The sequence below is a fragment of the Rissa tridactyla genome, chromosome 3 (genome assembly GCF_028500815.1).
Source record: "Rissa tridactyla isolate bRisTri1 chromosome 3, bRisTri1.patW.cur.20221130, whole genome shotgun sequence".
Lineage (NCBI taxonomy): Eukaryota > Metazoa > Chordata > Aves > Charadriiformes > Laridae > Rissa > Rissa tridactyla.
The window spans coordinates 53,064,678-53,078,129 of record NC_071468.1 but is presented as its reverse complement, the minus strand read 5'-3'; the positions used below and the strand labels follow the sequence as shown (position 1 = coordinate 53,078,129).

The 13,452-nt window shown below is 42.9% G+C and overlaps 1 protein-coding gene across 2 annotated transcripts in view; it reads left to right on the top strand.

The window, feature by feature from the left end:
• IGF2R (insulin like growth factor 2 receptor) overlaps positions 1–13,452 on the top strand; it is a 60,072-nt gene that overhangs the window by 3,665 nt on the left and 42,955 nt on the right. For both annotated transcript variants that reach the window (XR_008465210.1, XM_054193911.1), the window contains exons 2-5: positions 4,571–4,704; positions 10,776–10,900; positions 12,616–12,714; positions 13,112–13,241. Coding sequence is in view for 1 of the 2 variants with exons in the window: in XM_054193911.1 (XP_054049886.1) it covers positions 4,571–4,704; positions 10,776–10,900; positions 12,616–12,714; positions 13,112–13,241 (488 nt within the window). In the remaining variant the exon portion in view is untranslated. The remainder of the gene's footprint in view (positions 1–4,570; positions 4,705–10,775; positions 10,901–12,615; positions 12,715–13,111; positions 13,242–13,452) is intronic.

Below are 13,452 nucleotides of genomic sequence, written 5' to 3'. Positions count from 1 at the left end.
ATCCTGGAAGTTGTTCCTGAGCTTGTCTACCTGTGATCGTGCTGGTTGAATGGGCTTGTAAAGAGCTTCAGGTATTAGTTTCTTCTCTGCCATGCTTTCATACCTAAGGAGCTGCTGGGGACAAAATTATGAGAATGCATAATCATGTATGGATCAGCCTTCCAGCTCTGTGGTTGTAGGTTCCTTTGTTGTCTCTGTGCCAGGTCATCTGTGCAACTGCCCCTCCGGCAAAATGGGCCGTTCAGAGCATTCACCAGAGAGCAAACACATGTTTCCTTGTAACTGTACTTTATAGCTGGTGGGAGCAGGGTGTTCTCTTCTTCCTAGCGATCATCCTTTAGGCCAGGGTTTGGGAACCAGAAACTCGAGCGTGGTTGTGAGAATGGTAGCAGTAGTCTTTCTGGCGCTGTGTTGCGTTTGAAGTGGTTTGGTAGCGCTCAGACCTGAAAGTGGCTCTGGTGTGGGGACGCATGTGCTGTGACAGCCGTTAGCCATCTGCACCTTATCTGACTCCAGCGCCTGAGCTACTGGTTCGCAAGGTAAACTAGACTTGCTTTTCCCTTTCTCATGTTATTTTTTCCACGAGTTACTGCTTTGCTTTGTCAAAAAACCGCAGAGCGCTCTTTTTGATCTTAAACCAAAAAAAGTAGCTTAATTTTCTTTTTCATGCTGTTGTTTCAGTGTCTTAAAAACAAAGCTAGGTAGCTGGAAAGGCTGACCTGCAGGCAAGGTTATTGCCAGTAACTCGTTTGGACCTTGCTTGTGCAACTGCTTTCGACAGTGGCCTGGGCTGGTGCTGCCTCCAGCAGGGGATCCTCCCTGCCTCAGAACTGGCTGGGCTCAGTCACCTCTCCACACACATTCTTGTTTTTGCTGCGTTAATTTCAAAAGAGGGCAGTCCCTGGGTCTGGTGTGTGTTAGGCGCTGGGGCCAGCAGCACAGAGGAGAGGGGAGTGCAGGAGAGCCTGCCCTGGACGGGGCCGGGGGGAGGGTTGTTGGTGTGAGTGCATATTTCAGGCCTCTGACTCTGGGATAATCTGCGGTTGGGTTAACCTGGAAGCAGGAGTCATGTTGTGATTTCAGCAAAAATAAGTGTTGGACAGTTTTAATCGAGGCAGATGCCATGTTTGAGCCCAGATCTTGTACTACACCAGAAATGGCTCTTGAATGGTGCCATCGGCGAGGCAGCAGCAGTACCGAGCCCCTTGGATAGAGGGTACATCGCACCCCACCCTGTGACTGAGGCTGTTGCTTTTTAGAGCTGTTGGTGTAACAGCTCCCTAAACTAGCTCAACTGCAGTGAATCCGGGATAGCTTAAGCCCTTCAAACAAGATAACTTTGGCTGGCCCCAGCCAAAGGGGTAATTACGTGAGGCATCACCGCAGGTGGAGGTGAGTGCTGGAGGAAGCTGGACTGCGTGGCTCAGTTGTGGTCAGGATGGGCAGCGTGATTGCCAACAAATTGTTTCCATTACAGGATGCAGTGGAGAGGTCAGCTTGTATCTTGTTGGAAAGTGGAGCACATGCAACTTGAAACTATTCCCAGGCAATGACTTAATGCCAGGAGTCTTACTTGTGAGAGAAGTAATTCTTGCTTTTACTGTGAAAGCGCGTTTTGCATCTCTGAGAACAGCTGCCGAGACTGCATCCAGCCTGCTGTTACTCCCAAGGAATAAATCCTGCCCTGCTCCTCCCACCCGTTTAAAAAAAAAAAGTCCCTTGAACTTCCTTGAAAGTAATACTACTACAGAACTGCATTATATTTTAATTTTTGTGTGGCACTGAATTTGTGGTTTGGAACACAATTAAACATGGGATTTGTTATTTCCTTTCTGTGGACTGTTTTGAAGGATTCCTGAGCCTTCCCTGTTCAGGGGCCAGTGAAGGGGCAGAGGGAAGGGCTGGCTGCAGTGACTGCTTTGCTTCTGTTCTGTAAGCTGCTCATCTTGTTTCTTTTTTGCTTCTGGCATGTGGGTGAAATGACTTGAAGATGTTGATTTCCTCTGTTTCATAACATGGAACTAGGAAAGCAAACCCCTTAATATCTCATAGAGCGATAATTCTGTTGTGTAAAGAACTTGCATTCTCATTCAGTTCACAAACAGATTTTAATTTGCAAGATCTCTAAAACAAAAAAACCCCACCCAAACTGAAAAAACTAAAAATATACTAAAAAACACTCTAGCTTGATCAAGAACTTCATACCTCAGTATTGTATATTACCTTTTTGTTGTCTTCCAAAACCAGTCAAAAAAAGAGTACTGGAACCCTTGGGAATTTTTCAGTGAAATGCTAACTTTCTAGGACTTCATTATGAAGAAATTGTATTTTGACTGAAATGCATTTTCTCCTGGAGGTCAAAAAGGCTTTATTTAGTCTTAGTCTACTGCTGTTTTTAGAGCCCTTGAAGGTAGAGTCAGGTTCTTCTAAATTTGTGTGTGTGTGATTGTGTGTTGTCAAGCTTTCTTCCATTCCTTAACTTTGGTTATTCTGTACTGTAGCTCAGTTCTCATCATCATCCCTCATTGGGTTTGTCTTTATCCACTTCAGAAATGCAAGAAACTGGCTCAGAGCACTAATAAGTGTGACTGTAAAATGTCAGCTCTGCCTCCTTATGAGGAAAGAATAATGGCAAGTATTTGTCTAGGATTGAGACACAGTCCTTGAATCTGATTAAAAAGTAATTTTATTGGTCTTTTAGGTATGACTCAGTACCTAGTAAGTTGTTTTTTGAGCCTTATGTTATTATATTTGAGCCTTTATATCCCAATATAATTAGGATATAAAGTTTTTTTTGTTTTGTTTTGTTTCAGCTCACAGAGAGGACTTTCTTGTAGTTGTCCCTAACTTCTTCCAGCCATTAGCAGACTGAAATTAATAAGGCAGTTGTAGTACAGGGAAGCCAAGAACTCTGTAGTCAGTAATTAAATGGGAAAAGTATGTGGCATTTTACTGCTGGCTCTTTGATTAGAGATGGGATGCACTGGATTTGAGAGGAGTTCCTGGAGGATTCAAAATCTAGAGTAAAGTAGCTGAACTGCTGTTGCCCTTTCCTCACCCAGGGATTGGGCTTTGGAAGCAGAAAAAGAATGGGTTCCCCTCCTGGGGGGGATCTGGGGTGTGATAATGTCAAGTGGTGCAACACCTATGGGCTAGAGATGAAGGCAAACAAACCTTATGGGTGAAGCTTCTGGTCAACTTCTGATTTCCTGCTAGCTGAGTGAGGGGAGTTGAGCTCCCTCGCTGGGTTTGGTACTCGTCTGTAGATGAAGATAAAAGCTTCTATGGGTCAGATAGACTCATTAAACCCTGTGTGAGTTGAAAGTAATGGGAATACCTAATAAGTCACTGTGCGGTCCTCAGTTTTCTGATGTGATGACTCTGTATTAAATCCTACTGGAGTTTCCACTTGGGATAGAAGGGAAGCTGAAGAATCTCTTATGCTGCAGAAATCAATACCTTCCAGAGGATACAGGCTGCTGCCAGCGCCAGAAAAGGTGTAGCTGAGCCAAGCTGACGGCAGATTCTATGAAATGTTTACTGAGCTCTGCCTTTTGAACAGAGCTTGGCCAGAGCACCGTGCTAGTACGCCAGGCTGTCGAAAGAGCTCCTGGCTTCAAACTAGCTGACCTGGGCCTGCCTCGAAACTGGTTGGTGCTGTGTCATGTGGCTGACCACATCTCGCTGCAGTCGTGCCGCCTTGCTGTGAGGCAAACAAATCCTTGCTCTACCTCTGAACTACACTGCATTTAATTTTTTTCCTGTTACTCTCATTTATTCCCCTTTGTATTTAGCCAGAGCTTCGTGTTCCTTTATCAGTATTTAGACAGCTGACTTTCTGATACTGCTGTAGCTAGCTAGTGTGATCTTTCACGGAGTCTCTCGTGGATAGCTCTGCTTGCTTTCCAGCTTCTGACATCACCCTTCAGAAACTGTCCTTTCAATGTTGAGATACAGATATATATATATATTTATAGAGATCTATATCTAGCTATTAAAGTGCATAAAGGTGCAGCTAGGCCCTAATAAACATTATTAGCATCTTTCAGTCTGAATGCTGTGAGAATCTCAACCCCAATTTTGACGCTGAAGGTAGGTGGCTCCGCTTGGCTGCTGGCAGGCAGGATGTGGCTGGCTGTTCTAGACTTAACGCTCAGACTTAGTTCTTCTGCCACTGTTACTGGGTATTGATAAAATGCAGTAGTGTGCACTCTGCCAAAGACATTTGAGAAGTTTATCAGACTGTCAAGGAAACAGGTTCACCATCTGTGATATACCTATTCAGGGTGACCTTCACAGACAGTTGAGGGGGAAGAATGGGTGGTTGGCTGTTCATGAAAGGGGAAAATGGACCTGATATATGTTCCTCAAGTGGTTATATCTGTTTTGTTCTTGTCCCTGACACAGTAACAATTATTTCTGGCATTTACAGATATAGACCACAAGTATGAAACTCCAGTTAGGGGTGCTGTTAGCTTTATAACTTGGTTATTTCAGGGACTGGTGCCTAGAGGATGGCAGTGCAGACAGTATTCATACTGATTGATGGGCTTTTTTTTTTTCTTTTCAGTTACACATGGGAAGCAATTGATACAGACAAACACGTGCTTTATAAAATAAACTTCTGTTTTGGTGTTGAAGAGTGTGGAAGATCAAGTGCAGTCTGTGCATATGACATCAATAAGAAGACCTATGTGTCTGTAGGTAAGTAAACAACCACCCTTCCTCATAAGTAGTTCAGAGTCATGTTAATGGATGGTCTTCTAACTACTGCAAACTTTGACATGCTAGCAAAGTTTTTTTGTCTTCTCAGAACAGTGTAAAACCTTATTCGGTTGTACACTTACTGTGGAGGCTTGGGAAAATATGATCCGATTGCAGGTAATCACTTCACAGGACAGTGAAACTTATCTTATGGTCTAGTTAACTACTGTAGTGTGAAACTGTGGAAGGCTATCTCAAGTAGCAGTAAGTGCATCTAACTGTGGCAAGGTGTGCACTGTACACAGCCTGGTTTGAAGCTTGATACTGAACACAGGATAAAGCTTGAGTTGTAGCTCTAAACTATGCTACAACCTAGCCTTTGTTGTATTGCTCTGTTCAGAGTCAGGTTCCTCTCTGTAATGTCATCTTGGAGTCTTGTTAACCTTCCTGTTACACACAGAAAGGAAGTCAAGTACATGTAGTCCTCTGTTTTCAGTTACACTTGTCAAATCTGGTGTCTGCTTCGGTAGTTCACAGATGTCCTTGGTATTCTGAGTAGTGGTGGACTTCTGCATACTGATCTAAATATGAAACTGGCATATTCCTATAAGCGTGCTTGCACATGGCTTCATCAATCAGAAGCAAATTGTGCTCTGAACAGTATTTGTGTGCGTATTTTCATGGATGCTTGTCACTTCCAAGGTTGCTTCTGTGCTTCAGCTAGTGAAACAACAATATATGAATACTGATGAAGAGGTTTTCTGGTAGTTGACTGTTACTTCTAATAAAATAAAGCAATAACTTTCTGAAGGGTAGTATCTCTTCAAACTGTCTCTTGTCCTGCAGATCTGAAGTCTGAACCTAACATGCTTGCCAATTTTGCTTTCCATAAGAGACAGTGTTTATGAGAAGCTGTAAGTCTTCAGCAAAAGTGTTTGAGCTTGAACTGCTGGAAGATGGTGAGGAGGAAGGTGATTCTTGCCTGTATGCAGATGCAACAGCAGCTAGTTAACCTCCATTCTCCCCACCCCTCTCCATTAACTGTAGACATACTTTGGTTTCAGGCTGTGGTCAATCGGTGCTTTTCAAACATACTACTAGTGTTGCAATGCAGGCTTATAAAATCATTGGGTGCATGAATAAAAGTATATCTCAGTTCTGCGTGTTGTGTTATTTTAAAAATGTAGTTCAGTAGTTCCAAGCTCCAGAGTTTTCTGGGATGTGTGGTTAGATGCACCTGAGTTCAAACTGCAATTGCGTATAGAGGCGTCTTCTACTCTTAGGAGCACAATATCTCAGTAGACCACTTGACATTGTTAATGTGTTTCATTCCTAAATGGTACAGCAAGAATTTTGTTTCCTGCTGATGTGGGTCTCAACTCATGTGGTTGAGTCTTCAGTTGTCTGTGGATCACGAAAGGAAACAGCATCTGGGCATCTGTTTTAAAATGTTTTTTTTTGAGTGAGACTGGAACATGACAGATTGAGGAAGCCTGTTGTCCCCAGGGAAGTGTGAGACCTGGAGGCTTCTGTAGGTTTTGTTCCACGCTTCTTGTGGAAAGAGGAAGGGAGAACAGAGCTGGGTGATGACCATGAGCAGTATCGAATATTCTGCTGTATGCAAACCTTGTGTATCTTACTACCTGACTACTACTGGGTGGAAGAGGATTTGACAACAATCATAACTTGGTCTTGCAGAGGCTGTTTGAATTGACTCTTGAGGATTAAGCCACAAATCCTGTTCAAGTAAGATATGTTTTTAGCCACCCTGCAATAAATTAAGAAATCAAGGCAGTGCAGTTAAAGTCGACACTGAATTTTGCTTTGTTTTATTGGTCAAACTATCTAAGTCTTGTTCTTGGTAAGTCTGAGGCTTATTAGTGACACCTGCCATGCGTCACTGTACTGCCTCTAGTTGTGTTGGAGCTTCAGCACCATCCCACTGAGTTGAGATCATGCTAATGGATTATCAAGCCTCTTGTTTGTCAAAAAAAACCCCAAAAGAATAATTACTCTTAATGAGAAAAGAGGAATCTCCTTAATCCCCTTGTAGGCAGGTACAGACTCCCAGCGTAGGTTCCAGTTACTTGAAAGCTAAGCTGCATACCTGTCTTCAAGCAATTCAGTTGATATGAGATTACTGGTATGAAAAAGCTGAGTGCAGGCTTTGATTTGGGGGAAGAAGAGCAATTTGCCAGGTGATAAAACTTTATTCAAATATGGGCTTAATCAGATCTCTTCCTCATTCTTACAGAAAGAAGCTTTCACTGCAACTTATAGTTTTGCTTTTAAATATCAGCTATGCAAGAGGTAACAGCTATAGAGCTGGTTCTGTTTGTTGATCCCAACTTTGATGGGGGGGTAAGGCCGTACGCACTGTGACTGTTCAATGCTGAGACCCCAAAGGCCTCTCCTACACAAAGCTTCATTGATTAACCTTAGAAGTTTTCAAGGTGTAGGCAAATGCTTAGTTCTTGAACATCAGTGAGGATGGAAATGATGTGGTACTTATTTAACTTAGTGTGACACCTAGTGACTCGTCTGCCATGTGACTGAACTACTACTAAAATTAAAAGCAGAAATATTACCGTAACTGTTTGTTAACTGTAGTGGTGAAACATGTGCTTTGTCCAGCTGCAGTAGAACAACATAAAATGATAGCTGCTACCTAAAGGCCCCCTTCTTCTGGACGACCCATCGGATGTCCTCCGTGATTGCCTTTCTCCTTCCAAACAGCTGGAGAGATGAAGGAGTTGAGTAAAAGATGTTGTGGACAGTGTCTTTGGTACTGATTTAGCACAACTGTGTAATATGAAGTATCCACTGCTAATTTTTGTGAGCTGTACTACCTGATTTTAGTGTGTTACTTTGCGGAAGGAATGCATCTCTAAAGTCATGAAGCTATGTGAGTGATCACTGAAGAGAGAGCTTGATGTTATGGAAAAGTTGGTTGCAGAACTGGTGCTCTGGAAGGAAGGTCACGGGAAGCTGATGGTGTGAGGGGATGGTTCATGAGACTGCTTGCTCTGTAAGCAGGGACGGGAGGAGTCACGTGCTGGTGAAGAGATTCTTGCTAAAAGTTTTAGCAAGTTCCCAAACTAGTTTTAAGCATGCAGGGGAGGGAGGAGAGCGTGCGTATTGGCCTGTAGTAAACAAGAGGTACTGGCTTAACTTGATTTTTCTTGAATGTCACTTTAACTGAGGAAATTTGAGTTGGCTCACATGGCCTTTAGCACAATGTCGTGTGTTGTCAGAGCTGGGAGAAAACTAATGCTTACAGAGCATTGAGATAAGTTCTCAGATGGTGCTGCCGTAAGTTCTCTGCTACGTTGGGGTTTAAAACTGTACATTTATAACCAGAAAGTTTTTAATTATGTGGGCATATTGTTACTATACACAGCTCTTTTGACTAGAAAGTTGCGTTTGCTTCCTTCTACTAATCTAGGGAAGAAAAGAGAACACTTTGCCAGCATCTTCTAAGCAATGCTGTGATAAGTAGAAATCTTGCTCTCAAAGTAGCATGTAACTCTTAGGTTTAAAAGGGCTATATGGCACCTTTGTCAGCACCAGTGCTGGAAGTCTTAAAACCTTTAGATAGCCTTTTGATAACAAGAGTGCCAGGAAATATAAAAGGCATGGAAGGTGGTCCCTGGAAGGTGGCGCTGAACCGCAGTGATGGTAACGTGCTCCACTGTTGCAGGTTCTCAGCCTGTGCACATGTGTGCATCTATGTGTTTAGTCTGCGCTGACATTCTTTTGGGCTGGCACATCTCCACTCTTACCTTCCCTTGAGAAGGTGGAGGGTTATTGAACGGTCTGTAATACTCGTCTCCCTGGTGAGTCACACCCTGGGAGTGCTGTGAATGGCTGCTTAGGTATGAGCATCTTAATGTGCCTTCCTGTAACACAGTTAGCGTGAGCATGTGCAGCATTGAGTAGAAGAGCCCTGAGCTACTGAGGGCATGCCGTGTGGGTTAGCATGAAGTTTCTGTTCTGACTGCCACCGTTTCAGCTTTACTGGCAAGTTTGGTGGCTATGGTTGGTTTCTCTCTGCTACAGTTCAATGCCAACCTATGATCATCAGAAGCAGTCACAAATGGATCTCTTCCCAGTTCCTTTGTAGGACTGGACTGAAAAATAGTGCTGGGGAACTTTCTGGAAAGCTGCCAAATAATGCCCATCACTAGGAGAACCACGGACAGCTGGTAACAGCCTGGAGTATGGGGGTCTGAAATGATGTTTCTGCAAAAAATTTTTGAGATTCTTGTACCCTCTTCCTGCCCACTTCACTTACTTCTGCTTCTTTTGCTCTCAGTACTATATTAGTTGGGTCTAGTGTAGTTTTGCTTGCCTTGAGTGAGGAGATAAGAGGCTCGGCAAAGTTCCAGCAAATGTGTTTTTGAGATGAAACAACATCTGGACTAGGTGCAAAGCTAACGTCTACAATAATTATGGTTTTGACTTGCTTTCTCCCTGGTGTGGACATCAACAAAAATGGAAAGGGAGATGTCAGTGAATGCTCGCATTTTGTAGTATTCTCTATAGTTCAACCCAAACTCTTTGCAGAATTAAAATTTACCTATCAAAAATGGACGGGGTGGAGTTGGCATGCTAGATCTAAAAGGGCTTGGCGCTTAATGCGAGCCAAAAGAGGTTTGAGCAGGAGCGCTTCAGTGGCCTGAGCTGGTACTTATCATGACCTGAAATGTGCTCCACCTTTCACCTTCGTGTCAGGTGCTGTGGAGGAGAGGGATGCCCAGTGGTGCACCACTGAGCCCAGCCTTCGTGCAAGCTGTGCTAAAGGGGGTGGGAGCTGCAAGGGGACATGCACTGAGGCAAGGGATCTGTGTTGGGTTTGTCTGCAGGCAATGCCAGTACAGTCGCTGTTCCCAGGCACCAGTGGGTTCTTCGTTAAGTAGGCTTAAGATTAAGATGTAAGTAGAGACAGCAATGTGCATGTGCAGCCCAGAAGGCCAGCCATATCCTGGGCTGCATCAAAAGCAGCGTGGCCAGCAGGTCGAGGGAGGTGATTCTGCCCCTCTGCTCTGCTCTGGTGAGACCCCACCTGGAGTACTGCGTCCAACTCTGGGGCCCCCAGTACAAGAAAGACACGGACCTGTAGGAGGGGATCCGGAGGAGGGCAACAAAAATGAGAGGGCTGGAGCACCTCTCCTGTGAGGACAGGCTGAGAGAGTTGGGGTTGTTCAGTCTGGAGAAGAGAAAGCTCCAGGGAGACTTTATTGCAGCTTTTTAGTACTTAAAGGGGACATATAAGGAAGATGGGGACAAACTTTTTAGTAGTGCTTGTTGTGATAGGACAACATATAATGGTTTTAAACTAAAGGAGGTTAGACTCAGACTAGATATGAGGAAGAATTTTTTTTTTTTTTTTTTTTTTTTTTTTTTTTTTACAATGAGGGTGGTGAAACCCTGGCCCAGGTTGCCCAGAGAGGTGGTTAGGTGGCCCATTCGTGAAAACATTCAAGGTCAGGTTGGACGGGTCCCTGAGCAACCTGGTCTAGAGGAAGGTGTCGCTGCCTGTGGCAGGGGGGTTTGACTAGGTGACCTTTGAAGATCCCTTCTAACCCAAATCATTCTGTGATAGACTTTCTCTCATGTTGTGCTGATGCTATTTGTATAAATGGCTTAAAGGCTAAAAAGCTGATAAGTAGAAGCTGGTGGGAGGAAGGAGTGAATTGTGGTACTTGGAACTAGTTGGTAATGGTTTTCTGATGGAGTCCCTTGTTCCTAAGGCAGTGACTAGTTTGTGGTGGCACCTGCTGTTGAGCTTCTTAACATTCAAAATTTTTGCTAAAAACCTTTGAGAAAGTAGAAGTGTGATTAGAGATAACAAACAGTTTCTTAACTTGGCTCTAGTCTTCCAAATTGCAAGAACTGCAAGGAAGTTCTTCAGCTTATTCTGTTCAAAGATCATCTTCAAGTGGACTGATGCGTCATGTACTTTTCAGTGCTTGAAATTAGAGCCTGTCTGAGCTTCTGTGGAGGTGCTGTATTATGATAACACCCGTTTTCTCCCCCCTTTTTTTTTTTTTTTTTTTTTTAAACCCTAGGTGACTTAGGCTTGCAAAGTGTTTCTAAAACCATTCTGGAACTCAACACTACACATAACTGCTTGCAGCAAGGCAGTCAGCACCAAATTCAAAGCAACATTAATTTCCTGTGTGGGAAAACACTGGTAAGTCTGAATCACGTGTTCTTATCTTCAATGGAAATGACAAGTACTTCTAACTTGTTTTTTAAGGAGACTTGCTGTACTTGTGGATGTACTAATTACTGAGCTTCATAGCTTAAGGAAGAGATAGTTATGTTTTACTACCAAATTAAGGTCGTTATCTACTGTGGCTTTCAAAATTCAGTCCCGGTAGGAAATAATTGCAGATCCACAGCTTAGCTCTGATCACAGGCCCTTCTGTGTCTTTAATGTTTTTACAGGGGTTGCACTGTAGTATTTTAATAGTGCAATATGGAAGAATGAGTCAACAGGGTACAGGGTGCTGTAACAATGAGAGCTATTGTTTAAATGCTGGCGGTGCCCAAGCTGTGGACCTAGCATGGCTGTTTAATAGAACAGCATTGAAGAAGATGACTGACCTCTGTTATGGGTCAGCGTAGCTGACAACAGTAAGCCTTAGGCTTTCTCTGCACATAGTTGAACTAACTGTGCTTGTGTCCAGCTGGGCTTCTGGAGCAGTAGTTTTTTGTGGGAATCTGCTTAGAGTGTGAATAGAGATCCCCCAAAAGCTCCTAGGGAGCCTGTGCGTATGCAGTTCACCTCCACATGCTTTTGGAGTTAATACCTTCCAGACACCTAACTGATACCACAGCTTAGTATTCTCTACAGACTGTGATCAGTTTACGTATTTGTGTATCGGAGAGAAGTACTTACTAGTGCTGCTGTTGGCACTGATGATACTGTTGCACACCCCGTCTTGGAAACCTGGCCAATTCAAACAAATTGCCAGTGCAGCAGAGATTAGAGTGCTTCTTGTTCTGTTTCAGCAGATGACTCCTTAAAGTAAATTAAAAATTATTGCTCAACTCCAGCTATAACACCAGATCATAATGAGCTTCAACCTTCTGGTTAGTGTAGTTCTAACACCTATTCTTCATGTGACCTAGTAAAAGGATTTTGTAGTAATGTCTGGAACAACTTGTTTCCGATGCTTTTATGGCAGGGTTAAACAGGGAGGGAATCAGTTTAAATATGCTGAAGTGCTTCTAGCTGAGGTGAATGGGAGAATGGAAGAATCTGATGTCTTTCTTGAAGTAGAGACATTCAGTTGTTTCTTGAAGTAGAGACATTCAGTTGAGCATCCAGCCCTGAACCGCGGTAGATCCACCATCTTGAAATAGATACAAGTGTGTATTAACATGACCCTATAAAAATAAGTAGCTAAGATCAGAGGTATACTTTTGTCGCAGAAGAGATTGATAATCAGTATTCTTTGGAGGATAAAAAAAAACAGGGAACTGGTAAACCATGTGTTGCCTTGCTCTTCATCTATTTATACACGTTTCTATTGGCGTTTTCCTTTGTAGTAACTAGATGTGACTGGTGCTTCTGCCAGTATCAATTGGCACAGTGAGTGCTTCTAAAAGATGTAGTACAATCACTGCATATTAGGACTGGCACATGTTAATTAGAGAATTGGTCTGTGTGCAGACTGAGAAGAATTTGGCACCCTGTGTCTTCCTGAGTTTACCAACAAAGCTGTTAGATACCAAACTTGCTATTAACAAGTGCTATTAAGACACTCTGTGCCCTTGCTCTGTGACATGCTGTATTCTGTTTTTCTTAATCTCTTGAATTAAATTCTTGCTGTCTAAAAAATAAAAAATAAAGCTGAAGTCTGTTTTTTCAAACAACTACTTTTTTTCTTCTTTAAATAGGGTACCCCTGAATTTGTAACAGCAACAGAATGTGTTCACTATTTTGAGTGGAGAACCTTTGTGGCTTGCAAGAAAGACTTGTTTAAACCTGTGAAAGAGGTAATCTGTGTACTATCTCTGCAGAAGTTACTCTTCACACATCTGGCAATTTTACTCTAACCACCTGCCCCCACCCTAAATGAATCCTAACAACCTCCATAGACCTAACATAGGCATATAAACCATCTGTTGGAAGTGGGTGGAGCTGAGAATGATAAATAACTCTTCAGTGTTTTTTGTCATCTTTATGGTAGTTTATAGTAAAACTCTTCTAAAAGCTAGAGCAGAACAGTCTAACTTTTAGCCTCATTTTAGTCAGCATGTCTAGCTTTAAGCATTTGAGCTTCCAGAAGTAAAAACCTTTTCCACATGTTAACTTGGCTTTATATATGACTGTTCATAACTCCTCCCTACTTATGTAGCGTGGATTGCATGTAATTTTTTGTTGTTGTTCTAGGTCCCTTGCTATGTGTTTGATGAAGACTTGAAGAAACATGACTTGAATCCTCTCATCCAAGTTTCAGGACACTACTTGGTGGATGATTCTGATGATGATTCTTTGTTCATAAACATCTGCAGGGACTTAGGTGTGAACTCTTGCTTGTGTCACCTGTTGGTGTATAAATTTCTAGTTGCGTGGTTCTTTTCCAGTGCCTCAGTTGAGGTTGTCCTATGACCAAAGATCAGTACTTTAGTACTTGCATTATTGTTCTAAGCTACTTTTGATGACTTGAAGGCTGCTTTCTGTGAAGCCAAGTTTTACTCTTCAACTGTTGAGGTGTTCAGAGATATACCCCT